Genomic DNA, 25,791 nt, shown 5'->3' on the forward strand with positions numbered 1-25,791 from the left:
GACTTGTCACCGGCTTAAAACGTAGAAACGCAGAGGAAGAAGAGAAGGAAGAGGCAGAGGAGGAGGAAAAGAATGGAGACTGGAGGGCAGGGGAGAACGGCCAGCCCCAAGGCTTTTGAACCCTCAAGGGTTAAAAGTTAAGTGGAATCCGACCACCGGGTTCAGCCGCTCCAGAGCGAGGCGTCTGCAGCCGCACAAAACATCCACCCTTTTTGGCCTCGACCACGCGGCGGCGGCAGCAACCCCAGCCTCCCTCCTCCCGTCCTCCGCCTTTGGGGAACTAACCAAGGAAGCTCACGTTAGTGGCAGCCAAGGCGAGGGGCCGGCTTTGCCCGAAGAGGGAGGGTGGGAGGGTGGGAGGAGGGAGGGAGGAGGGGAGGGGAAAAAGCAAGAAGCCCCCCCCCTTCCCGGGCGGAGGGGGGCGGGAGGAGCGCGTCCCGGCCGGTCTGCGCGGTCGTCTAGCTAGCACTCCAGTGCATCGCTCGCGGCGCGGGAAGGATGCTGGTCGGCAGGGGCGCGCGCGCGGGGCCCGGGATGCTGCGGGGCTGGACCGCGCTCTGCTTGCTGAGTTTGCTGCGTGAGTATGGACCGCACACCACGCTGCTGCGCGCACCGCGCCAGCCCCACTTAGCTCCCCCGGAGGGAGAGGGCGAGCTGGGGGGGGATGGGGGGTGAAAGCTGAGCCCCCAAACCCGGCCGATCGGGAGGGATCCCACGCACTGCGGCGCAGGGCTGCACCTCGGCCCCGGGGGCCAGCGCCACACCTGGGAATCGGTGGCGGTGGGAGGCGAAGCCACCTGGGCGGGAACGTGGAAAGACGGATTTGGTTTGCTGACATGACGTGTGCGTGGAGAACGGCAGGATCTCTGCGTTGCCAAAGGTGCTGAGCGCAAAGTTGGAGCCAGAACCAGGAGATGGGAGGGGGAGGAGGAGGAGGAAAGAAGCAGGAAAGTTTTTGTAGCTGCTAGTTGATGCAGAAAGCAATAGCCTGGAGCTGGTTCGGGCCAGGCAGGGCCCAGGCGCCCACCTTCCCCAGAGACGTGGACGGTAAGGAGGGTCAGCGGATCCAACCAGGGCGGGACGCGGGGTCCCACGCCCCTGAGGCCCGGGAGGAAGGCCGAGCTAGGTGAGCGGAACAGTTTGGAATGAAGAACAGTCCGTTCTTGCATTGAGGATTAGAAAGTTAGGACAGTAAATTAGAATCGCCTCTGCAGGCGCTTCACCCACCCTACTGAAGGGGAAGGTGGGGGTGGTTTCCCAGGTACATGGCCTTCTGCGCTCAACTCCTCATCCCTGCGCGTATTCAAACTTGTTACACTGGCATCTTCTTGCCCTGTTCACCTCCAAATTCTAAAGCGAGTGGACAGGCCAGAACACTTCTCGCTCACCCACACATCCTACCTCAAAAGGTCTCACAGCTGGCAAAAAAAAAAAGTAATAGGCACTCGATAACTATGCTTAATTGCTTTCATTGGAGGCTAGTATTCTACATCTTTTTTCATTATTTTAGTGCAGGTACTGGAGTTTGAATTCACATTCTGGTCACTTAGCTTCTTTGCTCAACTGGCACTCTACCACTTGAGCTACAGCTCCACTACTGTCTTTTTTGTGGTTGTGTTGTTTTGTGTTGCTGGTTAATTGGAGATACAAGCCTCATGGACTTTAGTGCCTGTGGTGATTTTGAATCAGGGTCTTCAGATCTCTGTCTTCAGATTAAGGAAGGTTACAGGTGTGAGCCATATTCTACATATTCTGTCGCTGCGCTTTAAGTAGCTTTTACTTGCTTCTAGCTCTCTGGGGCTCCTGATCCATGTATTCTCTTGAGTCCTAAAGGCCACCCACCATGTCTGCAGAGGAACTAGAACTTGCCTGCTGGGTATCTTTGCTCCAGGTCTCCTCTGGGTTCCCCTCAGTTGGAGACAGCTGGCAACTGCTGGAGGAAGCGGAGTTAGGCTCTCCGCTGACTTGTTTGGCAGCCTAGATGTGCACACTAGGCCTCCCATAACAGGTGTTAACCTGCACCCTCATAGCCCAGAGAAATATCTAGCGCTCATGTCCATATCAGATGCTCTCTATTCTTCTGGGACCTGGACCTGCCCAGCCTGGGTAGCCTGAAATTGAGTGGCGCAGGCTGAGTTTGTCTATCCTTTTCTTATTTCCTGGGTGAGCCCAGATCAACCTTCTCTTGGCCTGAAGCAGTGTGAGTAGAGGAACAATACAACTTTGAGCAGATTGGCTGAGAATATCAACATCTCCGCTTTGGGGTGAAGGGTAGAGCAGGGATTTCCATTTCCAAAATGTTTTTAGAAATAATTATTATTAGTAGTATTGTGTGTGTGTCCTGAGGCTTGAACTAGGGCTTGGGTGCTGTCCCTGACCCTTGTGCTCAAGGCTAGTAGTACTCTACCACTTGAGCCACAGCTCCACTTCAGGCTTTTTTTTTTTTTTTTTTGGTTGGTTGTGGGGCTTGAACTCTGGGCCTGGGCACTGTCCTTCAGCTCTTAAGCTCAAGGCTAGCACTCTATGGCTTGAGCTACAGCGCCACTTCTGGTTTTCTGGTGGTTTATTGGAAATAAGAGTCTCGGACTTTCCTGCTTGGGCTGGCTTTGAACCTCGATCCTCAGATCTCAGCCTCCTGAGTAGCTAGGATTACAGGTGTGAGCCACCAATGTCTGGGCTCATTTCTAATCTTGAGCCACTTGTTGCTCTAGGTCTTCTAGGGTTTGAGATGTTCTCTGTCTCTCTGTGTCTCTGTCTCTTAGGCATGGATCCCCATTTCCAATCTTGTCAGACTAATTGGGCCAATTGTTGCTCTAGGACTCCCAAGAGCTTTCTAGGGTTTTAATGTTTCCTTCCTCCCCTCCCCTCCCTTCCTTTCTTGCTCTCATTCTTTCTTCACCCGCCCCCCTCTCTTTCTGTAGGAGTTGTGTTCTACCCTGGAATGCATTATGAGCTAAATGAAATGAGTGACTACACTTCAAAATGCTATCAACAGGCCATTGCCATTGCAAAAATGCATTGTTATTATTACTGGAAGTTTTAGTGTTCCCTTATCACTGCCCTAACAAAGTGCTGGGAAAGTTGTGTTTTTTTCCATCTTGGTGAGAAGTTGACATGATTGAAGGCACACCAGCCAACCACACCTAGGCTCTCTTTTCAGGGTGAGTAAATCAGAAACCAGAGTCTAGGTGGAGGCCAGGGACCACCAGGCAGCAGCTGCTGGGTGGTAATTACAGGGTCCCTTTTTATCAGGTTCAGGGTATCTTTCCTCCAAGGCTTACCCTTTCCCTCATTCTGACAACACCCTCTAGGGCTGCCCGGGTCACATTCCTTTTCTTCCTTTGGGTTCTTCATGCCTGCCGACCCCACACCCATATCCTGTCTGGGTTCCATGAAAGGGGGGGGGGGGAAGAAATGGGGAAAGAATCTTATCAGATATTTTCCAGAGGGGAGAGGACTCCACCCTTTGACTCTGCCACATGGCCATGGAGGAGGAGCAGCCTTGGGGACCTCTGACTAATTCAGTGGTTCCCCCCTTGTCAGGTCAGCCCAGCCAGTACAAACTTTTGTAAATGCACAACTTGGGCAGCATTCCTGTGTGACTGATAAAACAGGCAGAGGCCTGGGACCTCCTTTGTGTATCCCTTTAGCTTCCCCGCCCCCCCTTCATTCACTTATCCTCGTCTCCTTCTTTTTCTGAGTCTACCAAAGCCTTTGTCCCCCTAATGCTCAGGGCAAGAAGTGTCCAACTACAGCTGATAAACTCAGGCACCCAGTCCTTAAAAGAAAAAGGAAAAAAAAAAACCCCAGCAGCTTAAAAAGAGGAATAAATTTTTCACTCTTTCACACCACATTGCCTGATTTCCTTTAGATTCTGGGCTGGAGGCTCTGGGCTTGCTTTCAGGGCTGAGTGTTTCTCTTAACTCCACTCTGAGTCCTTGGGGCTGCCCATCTCATGGACTTTGGTTCATCAACTAAATGTCTTGCAGTGTGGCCAACTACACATAGGAAGGTATGGATGAAGAACAAAAAACACCACCTCCAGAAGAAAATTCTCACTGTGGCCAGGACAGAATTTCCATATTTGTTTTGGGCTTTGACTTCCCAAATGAGAACAATTTCTTCCTTTCTGAGCTAAGAAATGAAAACACATCCTCTACCATCTTTAGTCTCCAGGGCCCTGCCTGCGTGCTAGAAAGGAGAGAGACACGTTCCTGGAGAAGATGGAGAGCCAAAGCAAGAAGGGGGGCATAGCAAGGTGACCTTCCCTACACATACCCTCTAGATCCAGACTTGGAATGAATCACTTCCCTTCAGATACAAAGGAAAAGGCCTCTGGCTTAACTGGGAAGTCTGCCCCTTCCTGATTTGGAAAAAGAAAAAGAAAAAAAAAATCTAGCATGTAGCATCTCTAGGTAGCTTGCTCCATTGCTTAAGAAAACGTGTCTTGGATGTGCTAGAGCAGACAGGAGGCCGAATGGCAAGTTTGATAAAGTGGAACCTTATGTTTGGCTGGGCTAAGAGACAAAACGGCTGAAGGGCTCCGGACTATGGAGAAGGGAGGGAGGCGGAGAGAGACATTTGTAGAAGTAGAGGAACAGTGGAATAGACTAGGCCAAAGAGATTCCTTAATATGAATTCATTAGTATAATGGTGACTAATATTAATTGTGCTAGTGTTTCCTTGGTGCTTCCCTGTAATGTTGCTCCAGGCTCTCTAACCTTCCCTGAAAAGTGCTGGGTGACAGTGGCTCACACCTGTAATCCTAGCTACTCAGGATGCTGAGATCTGAGGATCACAGTTTGAAACTACCTTGAGCAGAAAAGTCTGTGAGACTCTTATTTCTCCAATTAACCACCAAAAAGACAGAAGTGGAGCTGTGGCTCAAGTGGTAGAGTCCCAGCCTTGAGTAAAATAAGCTAAGGGACTACATCTAAGCCCTGAGTTCAAGCCCCACTACTGGCACACATACACATAGAAATTGCCTACACACACTAGGCTTCTGTGAGTGGCTCTCTTGAGAGACTGAAGGACAAAGGTGCTTGGCTAGCTGAAGGTACGGTAGTACCATATTGAGTAGAGGGAAGCATGGAGCTGCGATCTAGGAGTCAAAAACTTTAGGAAAATAGAAGAAGGAGAAGAGAAAACCTCACGATACTAGCTAATCCCTGACTAATAACTATTGGGCTGTTAGTATACCACAAACACTTGGGCCAGCTATACCTTGGTGTACAGTCACACCTAAGTTTAGTCTGGAAAAGCTAAGGAAGGCATGAGCTTTTGTGGTAGTCCCACAGGGCTTAATCTCATGTAAAAATCACAGGTGAAAGGTACCTCTTAACAAAGATGCTCCCGAAATACTCCCAGAGAATGCGGGTAGCTCAGCTATCCCCTGAAGCAGTTCATCCTATAAAAAAATTACATGAATTCTTTTCTTCTTTTGCAGTGAAATTAACCTTCTTATAACTTGTAATCATTGTTCAAATTCTACTCTTTGGATTGTTACAGGTTTAATTTGGTCCTTCATGAAAATCCCTAAAGACTTTTCTAGTTGGCTTCAATAGATTATAAACTCTTGGGAGATTTACTTAAATTGCAATGACACTAAAACCCAGGGAAAGTCAGCAATTGGTTCCTGTGCTGTCTTGTTGGACTAAACAACAGGCTTTATATGCCATTGGTGGTGAAGGTTAAAAAAAATACAACATACACTGTAAGTGAAGTGGATCTTAAAATTATTTATTCAACTCAATTTCTTAATTTTTCAAGGCCAGCAAAGTTCTTATAAAAGGAACAGATCATAAATATTTTAGGCTTGAAAGACCATCTATTGTTTGTGATTCATGTTCTACATTGTCTTTATTTTCAACCCTTACAAATGTAAAAACGATGCTTGGCTGACTAGCTGTACAAAAACAGCTCCCAGCTGGGATGTGTTCCAATAGCCATCATTTGCCCTCTCTGATCTTGATGTGATAACAAACATCAGGCCCTCAGCATTGTCACTTGGTTTCTGGAACTCTTAGAATCTTGGCTGTCTTTACATGGGCCCTCCCTAACATTAAAGCAGAGCATCCAAAGGAAATGCCTATACCTAGATGTGGCTGTTCTACACCCACTGGGCTGTTCCCTACTGCTACTGATCCTGACATCCCAGGATTCTGCTAAGTGTCCCGTGCAAAACGCACAAGTAGAAGAATGGGCCTAACACTCAAGAAATGTATGCTGTAACCCAGGCCGACAGTTAGACCTATCCTGAGGAAACAGCATGTGCGATTTTGTGCCAGATGAATGAGAGAGATAAGCGCTCAGCTCTTGGGGACAAAAGGAAGGGGCCTCAAGGAAGGGGTCTATTCTGAAAGTGTTGAGCAGTACCAGACAGACTGCTCTACACTTCCCAACCTCCTTTGTTCTTCAACACAACTAGGAAGCAGGGTCTGCTTTTATCCCTATGTTACTAGAGAGGGAGAGGTTAGAGAGTTTACTTCCTGGCTAGTTCACCACGTTGATTTCTTAGCCATGTTGACCTCATGGTTAGGAAAGTGAGAGGGAAGCATCTGAGTGTGGTCAGAGTCTGTTTCTGAGTGATTTCTGCCTTCCCATCATTAAGGCTGTGTGTTCTGATATTTTACTTTGTGGTGGCAGATGCCTTCTGCCCGAGGGAAAGAAGGATGGATGGATGGATGGATGGATGGATGGATGGATGGATGGATGGATGGATGGATGGATGGATTGGAGTTGGGGGGCTAGGAGATCATGAAATAGAGAAAACTCAAGGATGTCAGTAAAAAAAAAATAAGAGCACATATAGGAAAACTCAGCCTCTTATGAGGGTTTAACTATTTGGGTAATAACTTACTGAATCCCTTAGGGTTTGTAAATCCCCTTTAATGACCAAAAGAATCTTCCCTTTACTAATTGTAGGTAGGAATCTTTTCCAAATATATTGCACATACCTTTGCTTCCTTAGAAGTCTCCCTCCCCAAAGGACTTCAACTTTTGATGACTCAAATGCATCATGAGAATAATGTCTTTGCTGTACCTCAGTACCTCAGTAACATCATTAGCATCCATTAAGGTGCGTCTCTCTACTCCTACCATAACTGACTAGACTCCAGACCACTGTGGCTTTGTTTTCCTGTCATTTTCCATTCATCTTGGTTACTTAGTTTTCAGCTGTTAATTCTTATTATTGGCTTCTAATTTTTATTAGCCAGGATATCAAAATAGCCAAGCTTATTAGAATGGCCTATGAGCAAAAACAACCAAAAAAATAAAAAGCCTGTGATGAAGTTCTTCTAAGTTTAGGGTTTGAGTTTTACTGCGTCAGTTTTTACTTTGACAGAATTCTCATGGTCTTTAAGGACTGGACTCTCTTTCTCCTCCCCTCTCTAAGTTCATGCATGAGTCAAATCATATAGGACAGCTAGGGTTAGATAGAGCCCTTCCTCCCACTGCCATGGTTGATAAGGATGGACAGAGCAGTAAACAACAGAAGACAGCTCTGAGTTGCAGTGCAGTTCTCTGCAGGGCTGGGAGTAAAGTTGGTCTAGCAGGGGATAGAGTGGAGGTTTCATCCTGGTCTTTCTGCTTCTCACTGTTGGCTGCTTTTATTCCCCTCTGGAGTTGAGATCAGAGCTCAGACCAAGAAAGGCTAGTGTTTGATGGTTCTACACCATGGATGTGCATGGGAGGAGCGGATAAAAAGAGACCTGTGGTCAGTCTTGACCCTTAGGATGGCGTTCTTCCAAGACTGTCTCCACATAAGCTCTGTAAAAGGATCCCTGGGGACATCAATCAGTGAGGTCCTGTGTGCTAGTGCCTAGGTCAGGACTGGCTCTCAGGGCACTGGCTATGTATGGTGTGCCCTGGCTGTGTGGGAATCCATGTCTAGTCTATTTAGACTTGCCTTTCTGCCCTTCTTCTTTGTCCTGTTTCTCCAGGGTCTCAGCAGCTTCTCTGCTCACTCAGCTCAGCTCAGCTCAGGAGTCTGAGATTGGATCCCCCTTCTCCTTGGCAGATAGCTGCTGCTACCCCATCTTCCCTGGTGCTTGGCTAAATACTGAGAGGGAGTTGGCTGCTGCAGCTGGGAGCCTGTCCCCAGCAGGCCTGGAGCTGGCCTAGACCCAGAGTTGCTTCATTCTTCTGGAACAAGCACCTCAGAGCGAACATCAGGCCTCTCTTCACATCTGGAAAAGTTCAAAAGTGTTTGTCTGGGTGAAGGAGGTCCCTCGGGGGAGGGGGTTCAAACGCATGACATCACTTCAGTCAGGCACAGCTTCCTTTGGAGAGGGAAAAGGGCAGGGCCAGGCTGGACCAGATGGGATTCCCAAGAATTGATGTGTTTGAGGAAAGCAGGGAGGGTCTGGGCAGAAAGAGGTCCATCCAAGAGGAACTTCCAAGGGAATTGCCTTAAGAGCATAATCCTTTTCATTCTGGGACCTAATGGTATAAACACCTGTACCCTGTTCATAGTCAGTGGTGCAGGGCTCTTATCTAAAGAAGGAAGTAGACTTCACTGGATTCTATGTTTTCTTCTGATTGACTCTCTAAGCCCACGGAAATGCTGACTCAAGACTCAGCTAAACCTCAACCCCCTTGTGGTCTTGGCTAACACCTTGATGACTTAGGTTATCCATCTCTAGGATGGAGTTAAGAATATCATTGCTTCCCTCCACCCCGCTTCATATGAATAATATTATTATTAGCCAGGCATCGGCAAGGTCAGTTGTTACTCTGGGCATGGTGAATAGGGAATCAAGAGCCCCAGATGGCTAATTGCAGGTAAGAGCAACTTACTTAAAAGCAACTTACTTAAAGGTGTAGAATTTGGCTAGGCGCTAGGTGGCTCACATCTATAATCCTAGCTATTCGGGAGGCTGAGATCAGATGATCACCATTCCTAACCACCCAGGGCAAAAGAGTCTGTGAGACTCTTATCTCTAATTTACTAGCAAAAAAAAAAAAAAAATCCAGAAGTGGAGCTGTGGCTCGAGAGCACCAGCCTATTGATATTAATACTAACGTTTGATTATTTGCACTCATTGGTAATATCAGTGTGCCTATAGCAAGCTGTGGAGAAAGGTAGATGTGGGGGAATGAGTCACTTTAGGAGACACATTCTTGACTTGAAGCTGGAAATCTGACTCCATTTGATGTTGAGGAAAACAGAAATTTTCCTTCTACGTTGCTTTTTAGTTAGGAAATCTCTGAAAAATACAGATGGAGAGGTCAACCAGGAAAATTTAGTTCTAGGATGTCCTGGGGCTTTTCTTCGTTCTCTAGGTATGAACTCTGGCAAACAAGCCCATCCTTAATATTTACGGGGACCAAGGCCAGGGTACAAGAAAGGCTCATTCCTGTATGCCTAAACACTTCAGGCCAACTAATGGATAAATAGGTTATCTTCAATCTTTATTACTTGACAAACATTCCTTCATGTTACCTAGAACTCTAACCTTGGAATTCAGGGCACACTGTGATTGGTCAGGAAGAGATGCATGCTGACTCCAGCCCATTTCCTGTCTCTTCTTGGGATCTTGCACATCTATATGGGGCATCTTCTCCCTCTAAGAAGTAATGATTGGGGCCTATGAATAACTATGCTACTTATTATGATTCATTTTATTGCTTGTAATTTTACCCTTCTATAAATAAAATTATAATAGACACATGCTTATAGATTTACTTTTACTTTTCTATTTCCTTAGAAAAAATGGATAATCGAAAATTTAAATTATTCTTCAGGAGAATATTCTCTTGATGGCACCACAACTTGAACTCAGGACCTAGCATTTGCTCAGTGGGTGTTATTCTACTTGAACCATGCCCCTGGCCCTGTTTTGCTAGTTAGTGTTCAGATAGAATCTCTTGCTTTTTGCCTATGCCTCCTGGGTAGCCAAAATTATAAAGGTAAGTCACTTGTTTGTTCAAATAGGGGGTGTCTCACTAAGTTTTACCCAGCCTGGCCTTGGACCTCACTCTTCCCAATCTCCTATGTAGCTGGCATTTCAGGTGTGAGCCACTACACATGGCTAGGGGGGGATATTTTTATTCTGCTCCATTGCTGGGGCAGCAGAGACTATTCTAGAGTCCACCTGACGTTGACATTGAATCCCATGATGCCATGAAGCTCCTCTAGGTTGTTCTTACTTGCCCTCCTTGCTTCCCTCTAGCCTCCGGGTTGGCTGAGCAGGGTAATTTGACGACTGGCACCATGAAGTCAACCACCCAGGAAACAGTTTCAACTGGTCCTATAATTGTATCCACCGAGAGCACCACAGAGCCAAGTACCCTGGGAAATGCCAGCCTCCACCACTCTGTCTCTCAGGACAGCAATGAGACCACAACAGCCACATCAGGTAAAGAGAATTGCTCAAGTTCAGAGCAGAGTGGCAGGTGCCTGGGCAGAGCATTTAGGATGCTAGCAGACTTCCCTGTCGGGCCCTTGCATTTGTTGTTTGGGCATCATACTAGTATGCTAAAGTAAGTTCCAGTTGGTTCCACCAGTGGTGACTTTTTGGGCTGGCGCATCGGCAGCTGTCTCTCTGTGCACCTCTCCGCTGACCCAGCTGACCCAACTGGTCATAAAGAAGGCTCAGATGAGGACCCCATCGAGGTCTCTGATCTCTTCCAAATGAAGGAAGATGATGGATCCAGGCTCATCTCGGTGGTCTCTTGTTGGTAGTCTCTGGGGGGTGGAACAGCATCTAGTTCATCTAGTTTAGAATCCAGAGGGCATCTTGAATAATCTTAGGTCATCACTACGATTCCAGCAGCTGACTTGAAATGAGTTTGGTCAGGTAGGAGCTGCAGTAACCAATAAGTCCTAGCTCTGTGCAGAACGTGTGTTTGTGTGCATGCACAGGAACACCAGTGTTTTGGCCTGTTTCAGAGAACCCTGTCAACTTCACATCTACCTCTGCGACTCCTCCGGCCCTTGTGAACACAGACTCTTCAGTCAAGTCACAGACCTCTGCGACCCTCCCCTGGATTACCACCCCGGCCGACATGTCCACTTCAGAGATGACCCTGAAGCCCAGTTTTCCACCTGTAAATGTTTCGGATCACTCGCCCAGTAGCACCAGCCCTGTGATGACGTCACCCTCTGAGCTCCACACACCATCTTTTCCTACTCCTGCCTCTGTCAAGGTAAGGGACTGGGGCAAAAAAAAAAAAAAAAGGCAGCTTGCTTCTCACATCGGAAGTAGGCAGCAGGCTCTCCTTTGCGTGGGAATGTGTATTGAGGATTGCTAGGAGGGGTAGAAAGAGAAGTCATTGGGCACTGGTGGCTCAGGCCTATAATCCTAGCTACTCTGGAGCCTGAGATAATGAGGATCACAGTTTGAAGCTAGCTCAAGAAGACAAATCCAAGAGTCTCTTTGTTTCCATTTAACCGGCAAAAAGCCAGAACTAGAGGTGTGGTTCAAATGATAAAGCACCAACCTTGAGCAAAAATGCCAAGTAAGTGTTGAAGGCTCTGGCACCAAAAGAGAAGAAAAAAAGAAAAAGAAAACAATATAAGCTGGCACCAGTGGGGTGGCTCATTACTATGATCATAGCTACTCAGGAGGCTGAGATCTGAGGACTGTAATTCAAAGCCAGCCTGGTGAAGGAAAGTCTGTGAGTTGCTTATCTCTAATAAACTATACCCCCCCCCTAATAAAGGTCCAATGTGGAGCTGTGCTTCAAATGGTAGAGTGCTAGCCTTGAGCAAAAGAAGCTCACGGAGTGTCCCTGAGTTCTAGCCCCAGGGCTGGAACACACACACAAAAAATAATAAAATAGGGAGGAGAGGGTAGAGTCATATGCTAAGGCTAGCCTGTGTTTTGGGTATTGCATTTTTGGGGCGCAGAAGTAAAGAAGAGTCCTAGAAATCCGTCTAGTTTTCTGTGGTTCTCTCTAATCCCTTTGACTAGGGCAGCATTTCCTTTGGGGGAGTATTTATTATCCATTACCTTCTTTTTACTGGAGGTAAAGAGTGTTCCATCCGCTTGAGCGAGTTTGGTGGGTGTGCAAGCCAGAGCTAGAATGGCAGTGAAAACATCATTGGCAAGGTGAGCTCTGGGCACAAAGGCGTAGTGAGCTCAGTCTGATCTTCACTGACTTGAGGCCTGGGGCTGTCAGCAGCCTGAAGCATGAAAGGCAGAAAATATGAGGGTGTGGAGCCTAAGGCCAGACATGAGGGGTCTGTCTGGTTTCTGTTTTTAAAGAGCCAAAGTAAGAATCTGGGAAATATTTGGAGCCAGGAGGAAAATGGTATCACCAAGACCTGCCTGGCTGCCTCTTTACCTGTATGCACACTTTCCACAAGTGTGCAGTGGATAGCAGGATAAACAGCCCAAATAGGAAAAGGTCTTCTCCTGTTCCTCCAGTATCCAAACTGATAGTTTATCAAGATTGCAATAGCTACTTGTCTACAAAGCCAGCCTTGTAGCAGAAAGATTAATTACCCGACAGGGAGAGAGAGAGATGGAGGAAAACAGTATAGCTGCACTCCTTCCCAAAATATTTGGGATAGGAAGTGGTTTGGAATTCAGGGTTATTTTTTGTTTTTAATTTTGGGATATTTGCATAGGCATAATGAAATAGTATGATGAGATCCAAGTTAAAACACAATATTCATCTTGTTTTATGTATAGTGTGTGTATGTGTGTGTGTGAGAGAGAGAGAAAGAAAGGGAGAAAGAGACAGTACTGGGGCTTGAACTCAGAGCCTGGGCACTGTCCCTTAGCTTTTTTACTCAAGGCTGGCATACCTCGACTTGAGCCACACCTCCACTTCTGGGATTTTGCTAGTTAATTGGACCTAGGAGTTTCATGGAGTTTCCTACCTAAACTGGCTTTGAAACTCCGTTCCTTAGATTCTAGCCTCTTGAGTAGGTAGGATCGTAAGTCATTAGCCACTAGCGTCCAGCTTTATATATGTCATATACACAGCCTGAGGCCAATTTTCTACAATATTTTCCAATAATTTTGTGCATAATTTTGAGTGGTTTGGAATCTTGCACTCATAGCATCACATTGACACTCAAAAAAGTATAAGATTTTGAAACATTTTGTGTTTTGGAGTTTTGGGTTATGGATAGCTTTAACTTGTATTAAAAATCTCTAGTCTTCTGACCAACTATAAAATTCTTTTTTTTTTTTTTTTTGTCGATCATGGATCATGGACTTAAACTCAGGCTTTGCACGCTGCCCCTGAGCTCTTCCATTCAAATCTAGTCTACGCTGAGCTACAGCACCACTTCCGGTTTTCTGGTGGTTAATTGGAGACAAGAGTATAACAGACTTTCCTTCCCAGGCTGCAGATCTCAGCCTCCTAAGTAGCCAGGATTACAGGCATGAGCCACCAGCACCCAGCTCTGTCCTTTTTCTTTTTTGTTGGTTGTGGGGCTTGAACTCTGGGCCTGGGTGTTGTCCCTCAGCTCTTCAGCTCAAGGCTAGAGCTGTACTACTTGAGCCACAGCCTCATTTCCTCTGACCATATTTTTGAAGAGAGTATTTCACAGAGACCAAAGTGGGAAGGAGGTAGGGATGCTTACCTATCTGCTTTGCTTTGTTTTGATACAGGGAGAAATCAAATGCTCTGGCATCCGTGAAGTGAGGTTGACACAGGGAATCTGCTTGGAGCTAAATGAGACCTCCAGCTGTGTAAGTCCTCCCCCTCCACTTCCCTTCTCCTCCTCTGCCTTCCCACAAGCCCTGGGACTTCCTCCAGTCATCTTCCATGAGGCTGCACTTGTACCAGGGGTCTGCAAGTGTAGCCGGCTTCTTCTGTAACTTCTAATACCAAGCTTTGGGTTTAGGGAGTAAGAAGCCCCATCTGGTGGGCAAAAAAGGCAAAACCTATTTTAATTAAATGTGTTGTTATTTGGTGTGAGATTTAAGTTTGTTTTTATATTAAGAGAGACCTTCTCATGTCTCTAAATATAAACTAGTCAGGCATGTGTTTTGGTTTGTTACTGAGCCTTGAACTCAGGTCCTGGGTGTTCTTCCTCAGTTTGTTTTGCTCAAGGCTAGCGCCACAGCTCTGTTCTGACTTTGGGGTGGTTAATTGAAGATAAGTGAACAGGCTTTCTTGCTAGGACTGGCTTTGAACTGCTTCAGATCTCAGTTTCCTGAGTAGCTAGGATTACTGTACAGGCATGAGCCACCAGCGCTGGCTTTGGTTCTTTTAGTTTTTAAAGAAAGTTACCCTGTTATCTTCCAACATGTTTTTCTGTTCTTTGTAGCTAGTAACATGTCTTGTTTCAGTTTCTTACTGCATTAGTAAGAATGTATTCATTTTTAATGAGGATAGAAGGCCTTTTTGCTTTGTTTCAGTAAATCCAATTTCCTGCAAGTAATAAGGCTCTAGAGGAAGGGGGAAGGGGCAAGAGAAGAGTAATATGAAGCAAGGAAACATTTTCTTGCAAGTTAAGAATCCACTTAAGGGAAACCAGTAAAAGATGTACATGCATAGATCTCCAAGTCTACCAGTCAGTAAAGAAGTTACTTAGTTGGCCATTTTACTGTTTATTACTTCCAAGCATCAGCTGGGTCTCTCTGCCTTACAAATCTTTCAGAATTATACAGAGAAGAATCATTTCACTTAGGGAATTTAGGAACAACAGAAATGGTGACCCAGAATGGAGCAACCTAATGCAGTTCTCAAAAGCAGTTAAATAGAAACAGGCAGCGAACAAGCAACACCCTGTGAGTTTCTTATGTTCATTTTCAAGCTTCCTCATTAGGGAAAAAATTGTCAAACCCTCTGGTTAATTGTAACTAAGCAAAATGATCATTTCCCCCACCCCATCATCTTCAGGATTTAGTTTCTTGGGCATCACGTGGGCCTGTGCCTGAATGCTAAATCCATGAGCCTAGTTAGAGCTAGCTACCCTCTACCTGTTGGTTCCAAGCTGTCACTGAACCAGTTAAGGGCTACTCCGGAAATAACTTTCCTGTCTCATCATGGTTTTTGAGCCACAGTGGGAACCTGTGCCCATCCCCTTGAGTTTTGCTAGGATTTATGAGTGATGATTGGGAAGATGGCAGTATCCCCCACCCCCCTAGCCTATGCTGAAGAAAGATTGTTTCTTTCTCTTTTTTTCTAATTGGGATGGAGAGCAGTACTAGGATTTGAACTCAGGGCCTTGGCTTGCAGGTGTTCTACCACTTGAGCCCCGCTCCTAGCCCTTTTTAGCTTTAGTTATTTTTCAGGTAGGGTCTCAAGCTTTCTGGATTGAAATTCTTTATCCCTTGTATCTGGAATAACAGGCATGTATCATCACATCCAGTCACTGGTTGAAACAGGGGTGTATGAGTTTTTTGGGGGGACGAGGGGGGCACAGTGTGTCCTTGGATCTCCATCTTCTGAGTAGTTGCTATTACAGATGGGAGCCATCATGCCCAGCTTGCAGTTGTACTTTCGGTGTCGGAGGGTGTTGAGTTATTGGTGATGGGAGAGTTGGGCCTTTCCCACAACTTAATGAGGAGCATAAGGATTTGGTGTTCCCTTTTTAGCATTCCCTTTCACATAATGTCTTGTAGTACTCAGGTCACATTGGTACCCACCTGCATTTAGCACTTGCCCATCATCACATTGTACATGGGAGAGGAGAGCCTCTGCGCTCTGGACTCCCATTCTGCAAGGCTGTAGGGTGTGACCTCCCCCTGGGTGGGTCAGGGAGCCTGTCTTCTGTTCATGCCTTCCGTCCGTAGACATTGCATCCCAGTCTCTCTCCCTCTACTCCCATCTCTCACCTCTACATAGAGGAGAAGGTGATGCTCTAGCCATCTATGCATCCATTTCCCCATCTTAGACCCAGCACATAGCACAGGGTCTTCCCAGGTCCAATTTGCATTCTCTCTGCTGCACTCGATGTCTGCTTCATTTAGGTTTTGTGGTCACGGTACGCCAAATAGTTCCTCAACTGTGGAGATTATTTTCTTCTCCCATACCTATTCGATAGGGGAATCCATCAAGTGTATACGTTCTTTTAACTGAGGCAAAATACACATAAAATGTACTGTCTTAAACATTTTCAAATGTACAATTCAGTAGAACTGACTCCATTCACATTCTTTGGCAATCTACAGGATTCTTTGTGTCTTCTAAAACTTTCTATCAAACATCTAGCCCTTCCCCGGGCCACATTCCAGCATCCACGGTCTTTCTTCCTGTCTGTCTCTATGAAGCTGGCTGACTGTGTACCACATAGAGGTACAATCATGCAGGCCCCCTGGAACTTGATCCTCCTATTTACTCTTACCAATTAGCTAGAATGACAGGCAGGCATACACCATCACACCCAGAATTTTATTGGTTGAAATGGAGGAGGAATCTCAAGAATGTTTTGTCTAGACTGGCCTTGATCTATGATCCTTCCAATACTTGTCTCCCAGAGAGTAGATAAGCACTGTGCCCATCTTGTGTTTTTAATTCTTTTTTTTTTTAAGGAACTATCCTACTGGTTTGTGTTTTGTTCCATTTACAGTGCTGGGGATGGAACCCAGCACATGCCAGGCTAGCACTCTATCAATGAATGGCCACATTCAGTATGATAAGTTTTCATAGTGAGTGTGCCATTTCATGTTTCTACCAACAGTGAATGTACAAGGACTCCACTTTCTCTCCTCTCTCTCTTTTTCTCTCTCTTTCCAAGAATTGTCTTGATCTCAGGGCCTCTCATTCTCTGTTGACCTTTCCACTCAAGGCTGGTGCTCTACCACTTGAGCCACACCTTCACTTCTATTTTTTTGCTGGTTAATTGGAGGTAAAGGTCTCACAGATTTGTGCCAAGGCTAGCTTCAAACCTCAATCCTCAGATCATACGCCCACAGCAAACAGGATGACATTACTGTGAGCCAGGCGTCTGTGGCTCACGCCTGTAATCCTAGCTACTCAGGAGGCTGAGATCTGAGGACAATGGTTCAAAGCCAGCCAGGGCAGGAAAGTCCCATGAGACTCTTATCTCCAGTGAACCACCAGAAAACCGAAAGTGGCCCTGAGGTTCAAATGGCAGAGCACTCAACTTGAGCTGAAGAGCTGAGGGACAGAGCCCAGGCCCAGAGAAAAAAGAAAAAGAAAAATGCCTCCTCTCGTCTGTCCCATCCCCGATTCCAGTGCTTGATGTGCCTTAAAAAAAAAATGGACAGAGAAGGTTGGACGGTGGAAGTGTGAGAATGCCACTCTAGAAAGCTTGGATGGTTTTCCTCCTTTGGCAAAGTAAGTTGTCTTCAGGGAGCTGGTAAATCTGAGTCTCCTGAATCTAGTGTTCAGGCTGTGGCTTCCTCCTGCCTGCTGTCCCCCCTCCCAGCTCTCCCACCATGTTTGCCCACAGGGTCTCCTGGGGGAGGATGTTTATTCCAACCATCCGGAGTAAGCATTGTGTTTTATTCAGGATCCACCTGCTCTCCTCTCTGAGCCCAAACACAATTCACTGAGGCAATGAGATTCCAGTGTGGGAGGCTAGCGGTTAGGACTGCCTTGAATTCCATCCAAGAAACTAAGTGAGGGGTGGGAGGGGTCCAGAGTAGCGGCCCAACCAGTTGGGAGTGTTAAGTTGAACGAATCTCTTGAGTTGTGTTATGTGTTTGGTGGTATGATTAATGCAATCTGAGTTCAAGATTATGTAATGTGAACCTCCGCTCCATGAGCACATTACAGGGGTCGTGTTAGAGTACAGTTAGAGAGAAAGGACAGTAACCGTAAGACAAAGTAGGATAAAAAATATAGAGCCTAGATAATGTATGAAGGTATTGTGTGTGTGTTTTAAAGATTCCTTCTTTAAGTTGTACAAGGGGGCTTCAATTCAAATCAGTTTATAAGTACAATTACCTTTTTTTTGTTTGGGGGGAGTGATTTTGTATGTGTGTGTGTATGTGCACACGTGTGCATGTGCGCACACACACGTGCTAGTACTGGAGCTTGAATTGGGAGCCTTGAGCTCTTGCTTAGCTTTCTGCTCAGAGCTGGTTCTCTACCACTTGAGCCAGAGCTCTGTTTCCAGGATTTTTTTTTTCTGCTTAATGGAGAGAAGTATCTCTCAGATTTGTCTGCCCAGACTACGATCTTCAGATCTCAGCCTACTGAGTAGCTAGGATTACAGGTATGAACCACCAGCAGCTGTCTGGGTATTGTGATTATTCATAACAGCAGTAATAGCTGCCATGTTTCCAGTGCATGTTATGCTCCCAAGGGCATTTTTCCATACATCTCTTCAGTCACCACAACAACCATTTATAGCTGAGGAACCTGACAGACCCGACACATGACTTTCAAAGTTCTAGTGAATAGCAGATGGAAAATGTTACAGAAGACAAGGCTGCCTTCACCCATGGCACATGTCTCCTCATGAATAAGGTAGAGATGGCGTGTACTCTCACACACTTGACTACCTTGCCTGTACCCACCCCAGTGCCTTTCGCTGTTAGGATCCGGGCCTCCTGAATTGGTAGGATTACAGGCCTGAGCCACCAACACCCAGTGATCAGCCTTAATGGAAAGTTGAAGAGGAATACCATAGTGACCTGAGGAGAGTCAGGAGACAGGTGGTGTAATGCGGGAAGGGGTGGAAGGATTTAAGTAGGGTAATAGGTGGAGGCAGGGTCTCAGGTCCCTGGACAGCTCTGGAGCTTATGGTTCAGGTCTGTCTCTAGAACTTACTGTTTGAGCAAGTCCCCTGGCCTATCTGCTAAGAGGAAGTTAGGCCTACCACTTGTCGGGGGATTGGGAGATTGAAGGTTCTGGGCTGCAGAATGAGCTGGAGAATTTCAGGGTGGTTCCCCGGGAGGGGGGGGGTGCCATGGGAGCAATATTGAGTTAGGAGAACAAAACACATTCACACCGTTCCCTGTGCCTTTCTTACGTAATGTTCAGCTTACTCTTGAGAGTCTGGTTTGGAACATTTCTGCTAACCTCAAGCCAGAGTCGTCCTTAGTCATAGACTTTGATTTGTGATAGTCACTTGGTAGATGGTCTTTGTGTCTCATTCTCTTCACCTACAAAATGAAGAGGTACCAAGCACCAGTGGTTCATGCCTGTAATCCTAGCTACTCACTCAGAAGGCTGAGATCTGAGGATTGTGGTTCAAAGCCAGCCTGGGCAAGAAAGTGTGAGATGCCATGAACCACCCAAAAGCCAGAAATGGAGCTGTGGCTCAAATGGTAGAGTGCTAGCTTTGAGGGAAAAAAATGTTAAGAGACAGATCCCAGGCCCTGAGTTCAAGCCCCAGTACCAAAACACACTCTCTCTCTCTCTCTCTCTCTCTCTCTCTCTCTCTCTCTCTCTCTCTCTCTCTCTCTCTAGACATTACCTCACACAATCACCAAATCTCCTAGGGTTGTGGGAGACAGGGGAGGCAGAGGTGAAGAGCTCTAATTACCATACATGCAAACCGAGGGATTTGGTCCTATGGAATTCGTAGATGCCCCTCCCACCCCCATCCCCACCCCTGCCCATGATAGGCACATAGTGGACCACCCCTCCCCACTGACAGTTTCTCACACGGCATCTTAGTTCTGGGCTCAAAACATGTCAGAATGCCTGGAGGTTTCCAGGGCACCGCTTAGCATTGGGCAAGTGGAGGAAGGTGGCATTTTGTCTGAGTACATTAAATCCTGTGAGAACCCTCTGCCTCTGTCTGCTTCACCCAGAGACGAGTCAAAGCCATAGAGTGATCTCAGAGGAGTCTTCTTTCCCTTCATCAGAGGCCGGGTACTTGGGAGGGAGTGCGTTTTGCCATGGAGAAGCTTAAAAGGCTTGCCCAAGTGAGCTGAGTTTAGAGAGGTCTACCTAGTTCTCCTGGGATGCATGGCTTGGTCATAGCTGACTGCCTACTGCAAATGCTGTTTTAAAGAGCAGGATTTTTCCAGACACAGAAGAACCTTTAAAGCCTTACTAGGTAAGTCTGTAGAACTGGCCATTTTCCTGAGGGACGAATCAGCAGGGACTTGAGAATTTCTTTATAACCTTTACCTTTTCTTTTGGTCAGTTGTAGGGCTTGAACTCTGGGCCATGGGAGCTGTTCCTGAGCTCTTTCATTCAAGGCTTAGTGCTCTACCACTTAGAATCACAGCTCCACGTCTTGTTTGAGTGGTTAATTGGAGAGAAAAGTCTCACAGGGACTTCTACCCGGTCTGGCCTCAAACCACGACCCTCAGATCTCAGCCTCCTGAATAGCTAGGATTACAGGTGTGAGCCACTAGAACTCGGCCTTAAAAGCAATTTTGAGGCTACTGTTGGACTCATGTCCTTGAGACCTGGCACGGCCAGTCATGCTCTCTTGGCCTCGTCCAAGTATAGGTATTTTCCCTGGGCTGCCTCAAATTCCAGTGAGAGCTTGAGGTCAGTCTTGACCTTGAGAGCAAAGGAGCCTGGGTTTTCCTGCCTTGAGTCTCAGCAGTAGGAAAATACCCAGGCACCTTTCCAACCAGAAGGACCTCTGCCCTTGCCACAAGCCACAGTCCTGTCCACAAACAGGAAGCTTTCTCCTACACGGAGGCTCGGGTCTGATGACTGTGACACGCACGCCCTAGCAGTTTTCCCCTAACAGGAAAGTGTCGGAGCTGGCAGGCATTTCCTCTGCCATCTGCCATCTGGACAGAGGAGAACATCTTAGTTTTAGCTGCACAGCAGAGGCCACTGGGATTAGAGGCTGCTGGAATAAATCCTGGGGACGTAAGAACCAGGTTTTGAAGGGCAGAGCCAACACTTCTATGACATACCTTTCCTGGGACCTGTTTTTTTTTTTTTTTTTGTCAGTTGTGGGGCCTGAACTCCAGGCCTGGTCGCTGTACCTCAGCTCTTCAGCTCAAGGCTAGCGCTCTACCACTTGAGCCACAGTGCCACTTCCAGCTTTTTCTGCTTATGTGGTGCTGAGGAATGGAACCCAGAGCCTCAAGCATGCAAGGCAAGCACTCTACCACTGAGCCATCTTCCCAGTCCATGGGACCTGGTTTTTTATAGAGTGATCAGAGTTCATCATCTTTGAGTCCTAGTCAGCAACCTGGGTAGAACTATGTGCTTCATTAAAACTTAGTTCCGTGTTTTCAGTGGAGAGAAGGAAGGAAAAGCCAAACAAAAACTGGGCACCAGTAGCTCACACTTGTAATCCTAACTACTTAGGAAGCTGTAATCCTAACTACTTAGGAGGATCATGGTTCAAAGCCAGCCCTGAAAGGAGAGACTGTGAGACTCTTGTCTCCAATTAACCACCAGAAAACTGCAAGTGGAGCTATGGTTCAAAGTGGTAGAGCACCAGCCTTGAAGAAAGAGAGCTTGGGACAGTGCCAAGGTCCCAAGTCAAGCCCCATGACCATCACCACCACCAAAAACACAATTTTGGTGTAAGCAGTGCTTTCTATGAGTTTTTTTTTTTTGGTGGTGGGGGGTTGGACAGTAAGAGGGAGGGAAGGAAGAAGCCCTTTGTGCGCCACTGAACCTAGAGACATAGATATATTCTCTACTTCTCACATCTTTGGCTTGCTTGTCATTGTTCAGGGTTCTTGTAACCTGGAACAAAGCATTCTTAGTTACTATTGTATTATTAATGTTTTCCTGCCATTGGTAATTCCTTTTGAATTGAATTTGAATAGCATATGTGTGCACAGGCAATTCTTAAGCAAGATAATTGTTTTTCCCAAGTTTGTTCTCTGATGTCTTAAATACTAATCGATACACATTTTGGTATCGAGGGCACTTTAAACATTTTTGTTTCTCATCGTTGCATGCATATGGTTAGCCGAAATTTTTTTTTCAGGTAGAATTTTAGAAAGAAGGATTTCTTGGAGAAGGGGGTGATGGTGTGAGTTTTCATTGGAATTACTATCTGAGATTCGACTACAACTCAGGGATACTAATAATTTCATCTCTTGCTCTCCATTTCTGTCTTCCCAGGAGGAGTTTAAGAAGGACAAAGGCAAGGACCTCATCCAGATACTGTGTGGGAAGGAAGAGGCTGGGGCTGGGGCTGGCCTGTGTTCCTTGCTCCTTGCCCAATCTGAGGTTAAACCTCAGTGCCTCCTGCTGGTCTTGGCCAACAGGACAGGTAAGGATACACCTGTTTGGGGTTAGAGCATGGTTAGGGCTCAAGTTCGAGATGAGGTAAGAAAATCATAGGTGGAGACCACGGGTCTCCAGGGAGGAGAATTTGGCTGAGAGGGAATCTGACCATTGAAGCTTCTTCAAGAGTAGCGTGGGCTGCTCTAGCTTGTCAATTTAGCAGCCTCTGTTTCCTCATTCTAGAACTTTCTGGCAAGCTCCAGCTTCTGGAAAAGAACAAGTCTGACTTGAAAAAGGTAAGTTCACTCCTGGGATGGTGGGTCTCTGAGGGAACAGTGGGTCAGGGGAGCTGATAGAGTAGAGGAGGAAGTGGATCGTATTTCGTCCTTTCCATAGATGTCCTTCCCGAGATCTAAAGAGTATGGGTTCCAGCCAGCCTGGGCAGAAAAGTCCATGAGACCCATTATCTCCACTTAACCAACCAAAAGGCCAAAAAGGCAGCCATGGTTTCAGTGGTAGAGTGCCAGCCTTCAGCCAAAATCTAAGCAAGAGCACAGACCCTGAGGTTAAGTCCCAGTACACACACACACACACACACACACACACACACACACACACACACACACACACACACACACACACACACACACACACACCCCAATGTGTTCTTCCATATCCTCGGGTGTGGAGTGGGCTAGGTTTCTTCTAGAACTCTCTTTCCACAAGTAACAGACTTCCTTTTCTGTGCCGTGTCCTCAAGCTGGGGATCCAAGAATTCATGGAGCAAGACATTGGGAGCCACCAGAGCTATTCCCGAAAGACCCTGATTGCGCTGGTCACCTCAGGAATCCTGCTGGCTGTTTTGGGTGCCATCGGCTATTTCTTGATGAATCGTCGCAGCTGGAGCCCTGCAGGAGAAAGGCTGGTCAGTGTGGAGGTCTTGGGCAAAGGGAAGGAAGATAGTGGTCTTCCAGGGACGTCCCTGGAGGTCAGGGAGAGGGAGGAAATACCTGGAAGGGCAATCGTGTGCTCTGTTTAGGGAGATGCACACACACAAACACTGGGACCCCAAGGGGAACGGAAGCCGTGTGCCGCATGGCATCTGTTATGTCTTGCTTCCGGTGTAAGCGGTAGTGGAATAGCCCACCTCTTCCCTGTCTTGGCAGAAGACGCATGTTCATTACATTTCCTGCTAGAGTCCTGGCCATGACCAGCATAGGCTACTAAGTGAGCCATGCTTACATATGAAAGGCCCCATGGGGTGACAGATAAGGAGGAAAGCACACTCTTGAAATATTCTGGGTGGGAGTGTGTTGGGGGGTGGGGGAGAGAACAGGGCTGAGGTTTGACCCCTGACCTCTAGCCAGGGAAGTTATTTCACCCGGGGGACCACCAGGTATTCTCTGGGGCCTGTGGCGGCACTGTATGGTGCCTTTCCTCTGTCCTTTCTCCTCTAGGAGCTGGAGCCCTGACCACTCTTCAGGAAGAGACGAGTCTCCCATGCAGCAGCACCCCCATCCCCACTTCCCTTCTGCTTCCCTTTCCTGCTTCCCTTGGACTTCCCCTTACCTCCCACTGTCCCCCCATCCCTCCCCCCAACTACTCCTCGAACCTCCCACCCCTGCTGACCAGATAATGATCCTCTATTTATACACTGTCTAGGGCGAAGACCCTTATTACACGGAGAACGGTGGAGGCCAGGGCTATAGCTCAGGACCTGGCACCTCCCCGGAGGCTCAGGGAAAGGCCAGTGTGAACCGAGGGGCTCAGGAGAACGGCACCGGCCAGGCCACCTCCAGAAACGGCCATTCATCAAGACAGCATGTGGTGGCTGATACGGAGCTGTGACGTGGCTGGGTGTGTGTGTGACATGTGGTCTCTCCTGGCCTCTGATTCTATGCTGCCTCTCTGCTGAAGGTGACATTCCCTTATGCCCTAACTTTTCCCTCCAAGGCTCTTCCTGTTCCTCCACTTTCTTGGGGGGAGGCAGGTAGATTCCTGCCCTTTATGTATTCAGCTTCCTGAATGCAGACTCTGGTTTTCTTGGGAGCAGAAGTTGGGTGGGGGGAGGGACATGGTGAAGAAAAGCCAAGGGAAGTGGTGGATGGCCTTGTAGTATTTGCACCCAAGACCCCCCCTTCCTTCTGCCCCACTACAGGATGACTAGGGGAAAGGGTGGGCTTTTTACAAACTATACTGTCTTCTAAGGAGGCTTTGGTTTTTTACTATTTCTTCTTGATACTTTCTTTCTGTAACTTGAGGGAAACCAAACAACTCCATGGGTGAAACTCCCCTTTAATAATATAGCCAGAAAAACGTGTTGTCTTAAACCACAGCTTTTATCCTTTCTCCAACTGTGGATTTTGTCCCCAGCCCCCCACCCCATCCCCACTTCTGCCTAGTTCTCCAGTTCTGCCAAGTTCCCTGTGTCCCCCCATGTGTGTACCAAGGCCAGCACAGGTGTCTGGGTAGCACTGATCTGGGCTCTACATTTTAGAAACAGTGCTGGTCTCTCGGGGGCCACACAGGGTCTCCCCTCTGGTCTGCGTGAATGGGACCACAGGACCAGATGTGTTTATGCTGCGCCTCTTCAATTGTGCCCTTCTGAACAGGCAATCTCCATGGCTTCCTCCTGCTGCCCCCCGACTCCTGGGTTGAGCTATAGCCTCAGTCCCCCAGCAAGCTCCTTCCTGTCTCTGCTTGCCCATTCCAAACCCCTTTACCTGCTCTGTGGTCAGAGCCCCAGGCCATTTCCCAAAGACCACAAACTTGTTTGTGGAAGTTTGTGGTCCTTTTTTTTTTTTTTTCTCTCTCTCTCTCCGGTGGGATAACCAATGACGGTTGGAAATAGAACTTTCCAGAAATGAGAGGATTGGGTGGATTTTTCTTGTTGTTGTTCAGAATTTAAAAACAGAAAAAAGGGATGTCTCTGAGTACTGTAATTAAAGTGATACTGAAACATCTGTTCCTGTGGCACAGTTCACTGTGTTTGACTAACCGGCTGGCCTCTCCATCAGCAGTGGGGGTGGGAAGGGACCTGCCAGAGATGACCTTGGACCCTGTCAGGGCTGACAGGTATAGGCCAGGATGCTGACGTGAGGCTCACGTTGCCAGCCCTTTCCAGCTTTGTTGGGGGCATGGAGACTGGATGTTTCCAGGAGTAGACACACTGAGACTCTGGCATCCCTAGAATATGCATTCCCAAGGAAAAGGCAGCCTCTGTTATCAGACCCTTACCCACCCCAGCTCAAAGTGTCACCCTTGAAGGAGCAGGAAAGGGCTGGCTTCCACCTCAGGATTCTAACAGCCATCTGTAAGCATTCACCTCTCCTCAGTTACCAGATGTCCCCCTACACCCTTCCAAGGCACAGGAAATGGGGGAGGGGTACAGCCTCTCCCACTCAGGAAACACCCTCAAGTGTGTCAACAGAGGCCCAGGCATTTAGGGCCAAACAAAGGTTGATTCTTCCAGTCTTATCTCACCAAAGCCAGACCTTTCCCTCCTTGCACTCTCCCCCCCCCCCCCATTTCTGTCTAGCTTTCCTCCAATGTTCTCATCAAGGCTTCTCCCTACAACTTGGGAGGATGAGGCTGGAGCCTCGTGGTAACTGGCTTGAGGACTGGAGAAAGGGAAGACAGAAGGCAGAAATGACCGAGGGAGGACTGGGGTCCAAGGCCCAGATGGATGGGGACGGGGGAAGAAAAGAGGGTAGGAATCAGGACAGCTTCAGCCTGAGTTTCTGAGTGGAGGCTTTGGAAGTGAAGGGTGTGTGTGTATGTGTTGGAGTGGAGGTTGTTTTTCTG

The 25,791-nt window shown here is 47.3% G+C and overlaps 1 protein-coding gene across 3 annotated transcripts; it reads left to right on the forward strand.

Annotated features, from left to right (window-relative positions):
* Positions 1 to 425: 425 nt before the first annotated feature.
* On the forward strand, positions 426 to 24,950 carry Cd34 (CD34 molecule). 3 transcript variants are annotated; one of them, XM_070041598.1, is made up of 8 exons: positions 426 to 577; positions 10,176 to 10,361; positions 10,895 to 11,151; positions 13,572 to 13,652; positions 21,883 to 22,033; positions 22,231 to 22,283; positions 22,748 to 22,912; positions 23,445 to 23,742. In XM_070041598.1, exons 1-8 carry the CDS (start codon positions 499 to 501, stop codon positions 23,457 to 23,459), a joined length of 987 nt encoding a protein of 328 aa, XP_069897699.1. In that variant the 5' UTR covers positions 426 to 498; the 3' UTR covers positions 23,460 to 23,742. The 3 variants fall into 3 exon arrangements, with proteins under 3 accessions (XP_069897699.1, XP_069897697.1, XP_069897698.1); XM_070041596.1 differs by having other exon boundaries at positions 427 to 577; positions 23,650 to 24,950; XM_070041597.1 differs by lacking the exon at positions 426 to 577 and adding an exon at positions 957 to 1,047 and having other exon boundaries at positions 23,650 to 24,950.
* Positions 24,951 to 25,791: the final 841 nt, after the last annotated feature.

The sequence above is a fragment of the Dipodomys merriami genome, unplaced genomic scaffold (genome assembly GCF_024711535.1).
Source record: "Dipodomys merriami isolate MVZ:Mamm:240054 unplaced genomic scaffold, mDipMer1.0.p SCAF_31, whole genome shotgun sequence".
In the NCBI taxonomy this organism is placed as follows: Eukaryota; Metazoa; Chordata; class Mammalia; order Rodentia; family Heteromyidae; genus Dipodomys; species Dipodomys merriami.

What these genes read in the sequence shown, in the direction of transcription:
- Cd34 (XM_070041596.1), top strand. Translation starts at nt 499, where the DNA reads ATGCTGGTCGGCAGGGGCGCGCGCGCGGGGCCCGGGATGCTGCGGGGC. An exon ending in GGTCTTGGCCAACAGGACAG is followed by an intron (nt 22,034 to 22,230) that starts GTAAGGATACAC and finishes TCCTCATTCTAG; the next exon opens with AACTTTCTGGCAAGCTCCAG. An exon ending in GCCCTGCAGGAGAAAGGCTG is followed by an intron (nt 22,913 to 23,649) that starts GTCAGTGTGGAG and finishes TACACTGTCTAG; the next exon opens with GGCGAAGACCCTTATTACAC.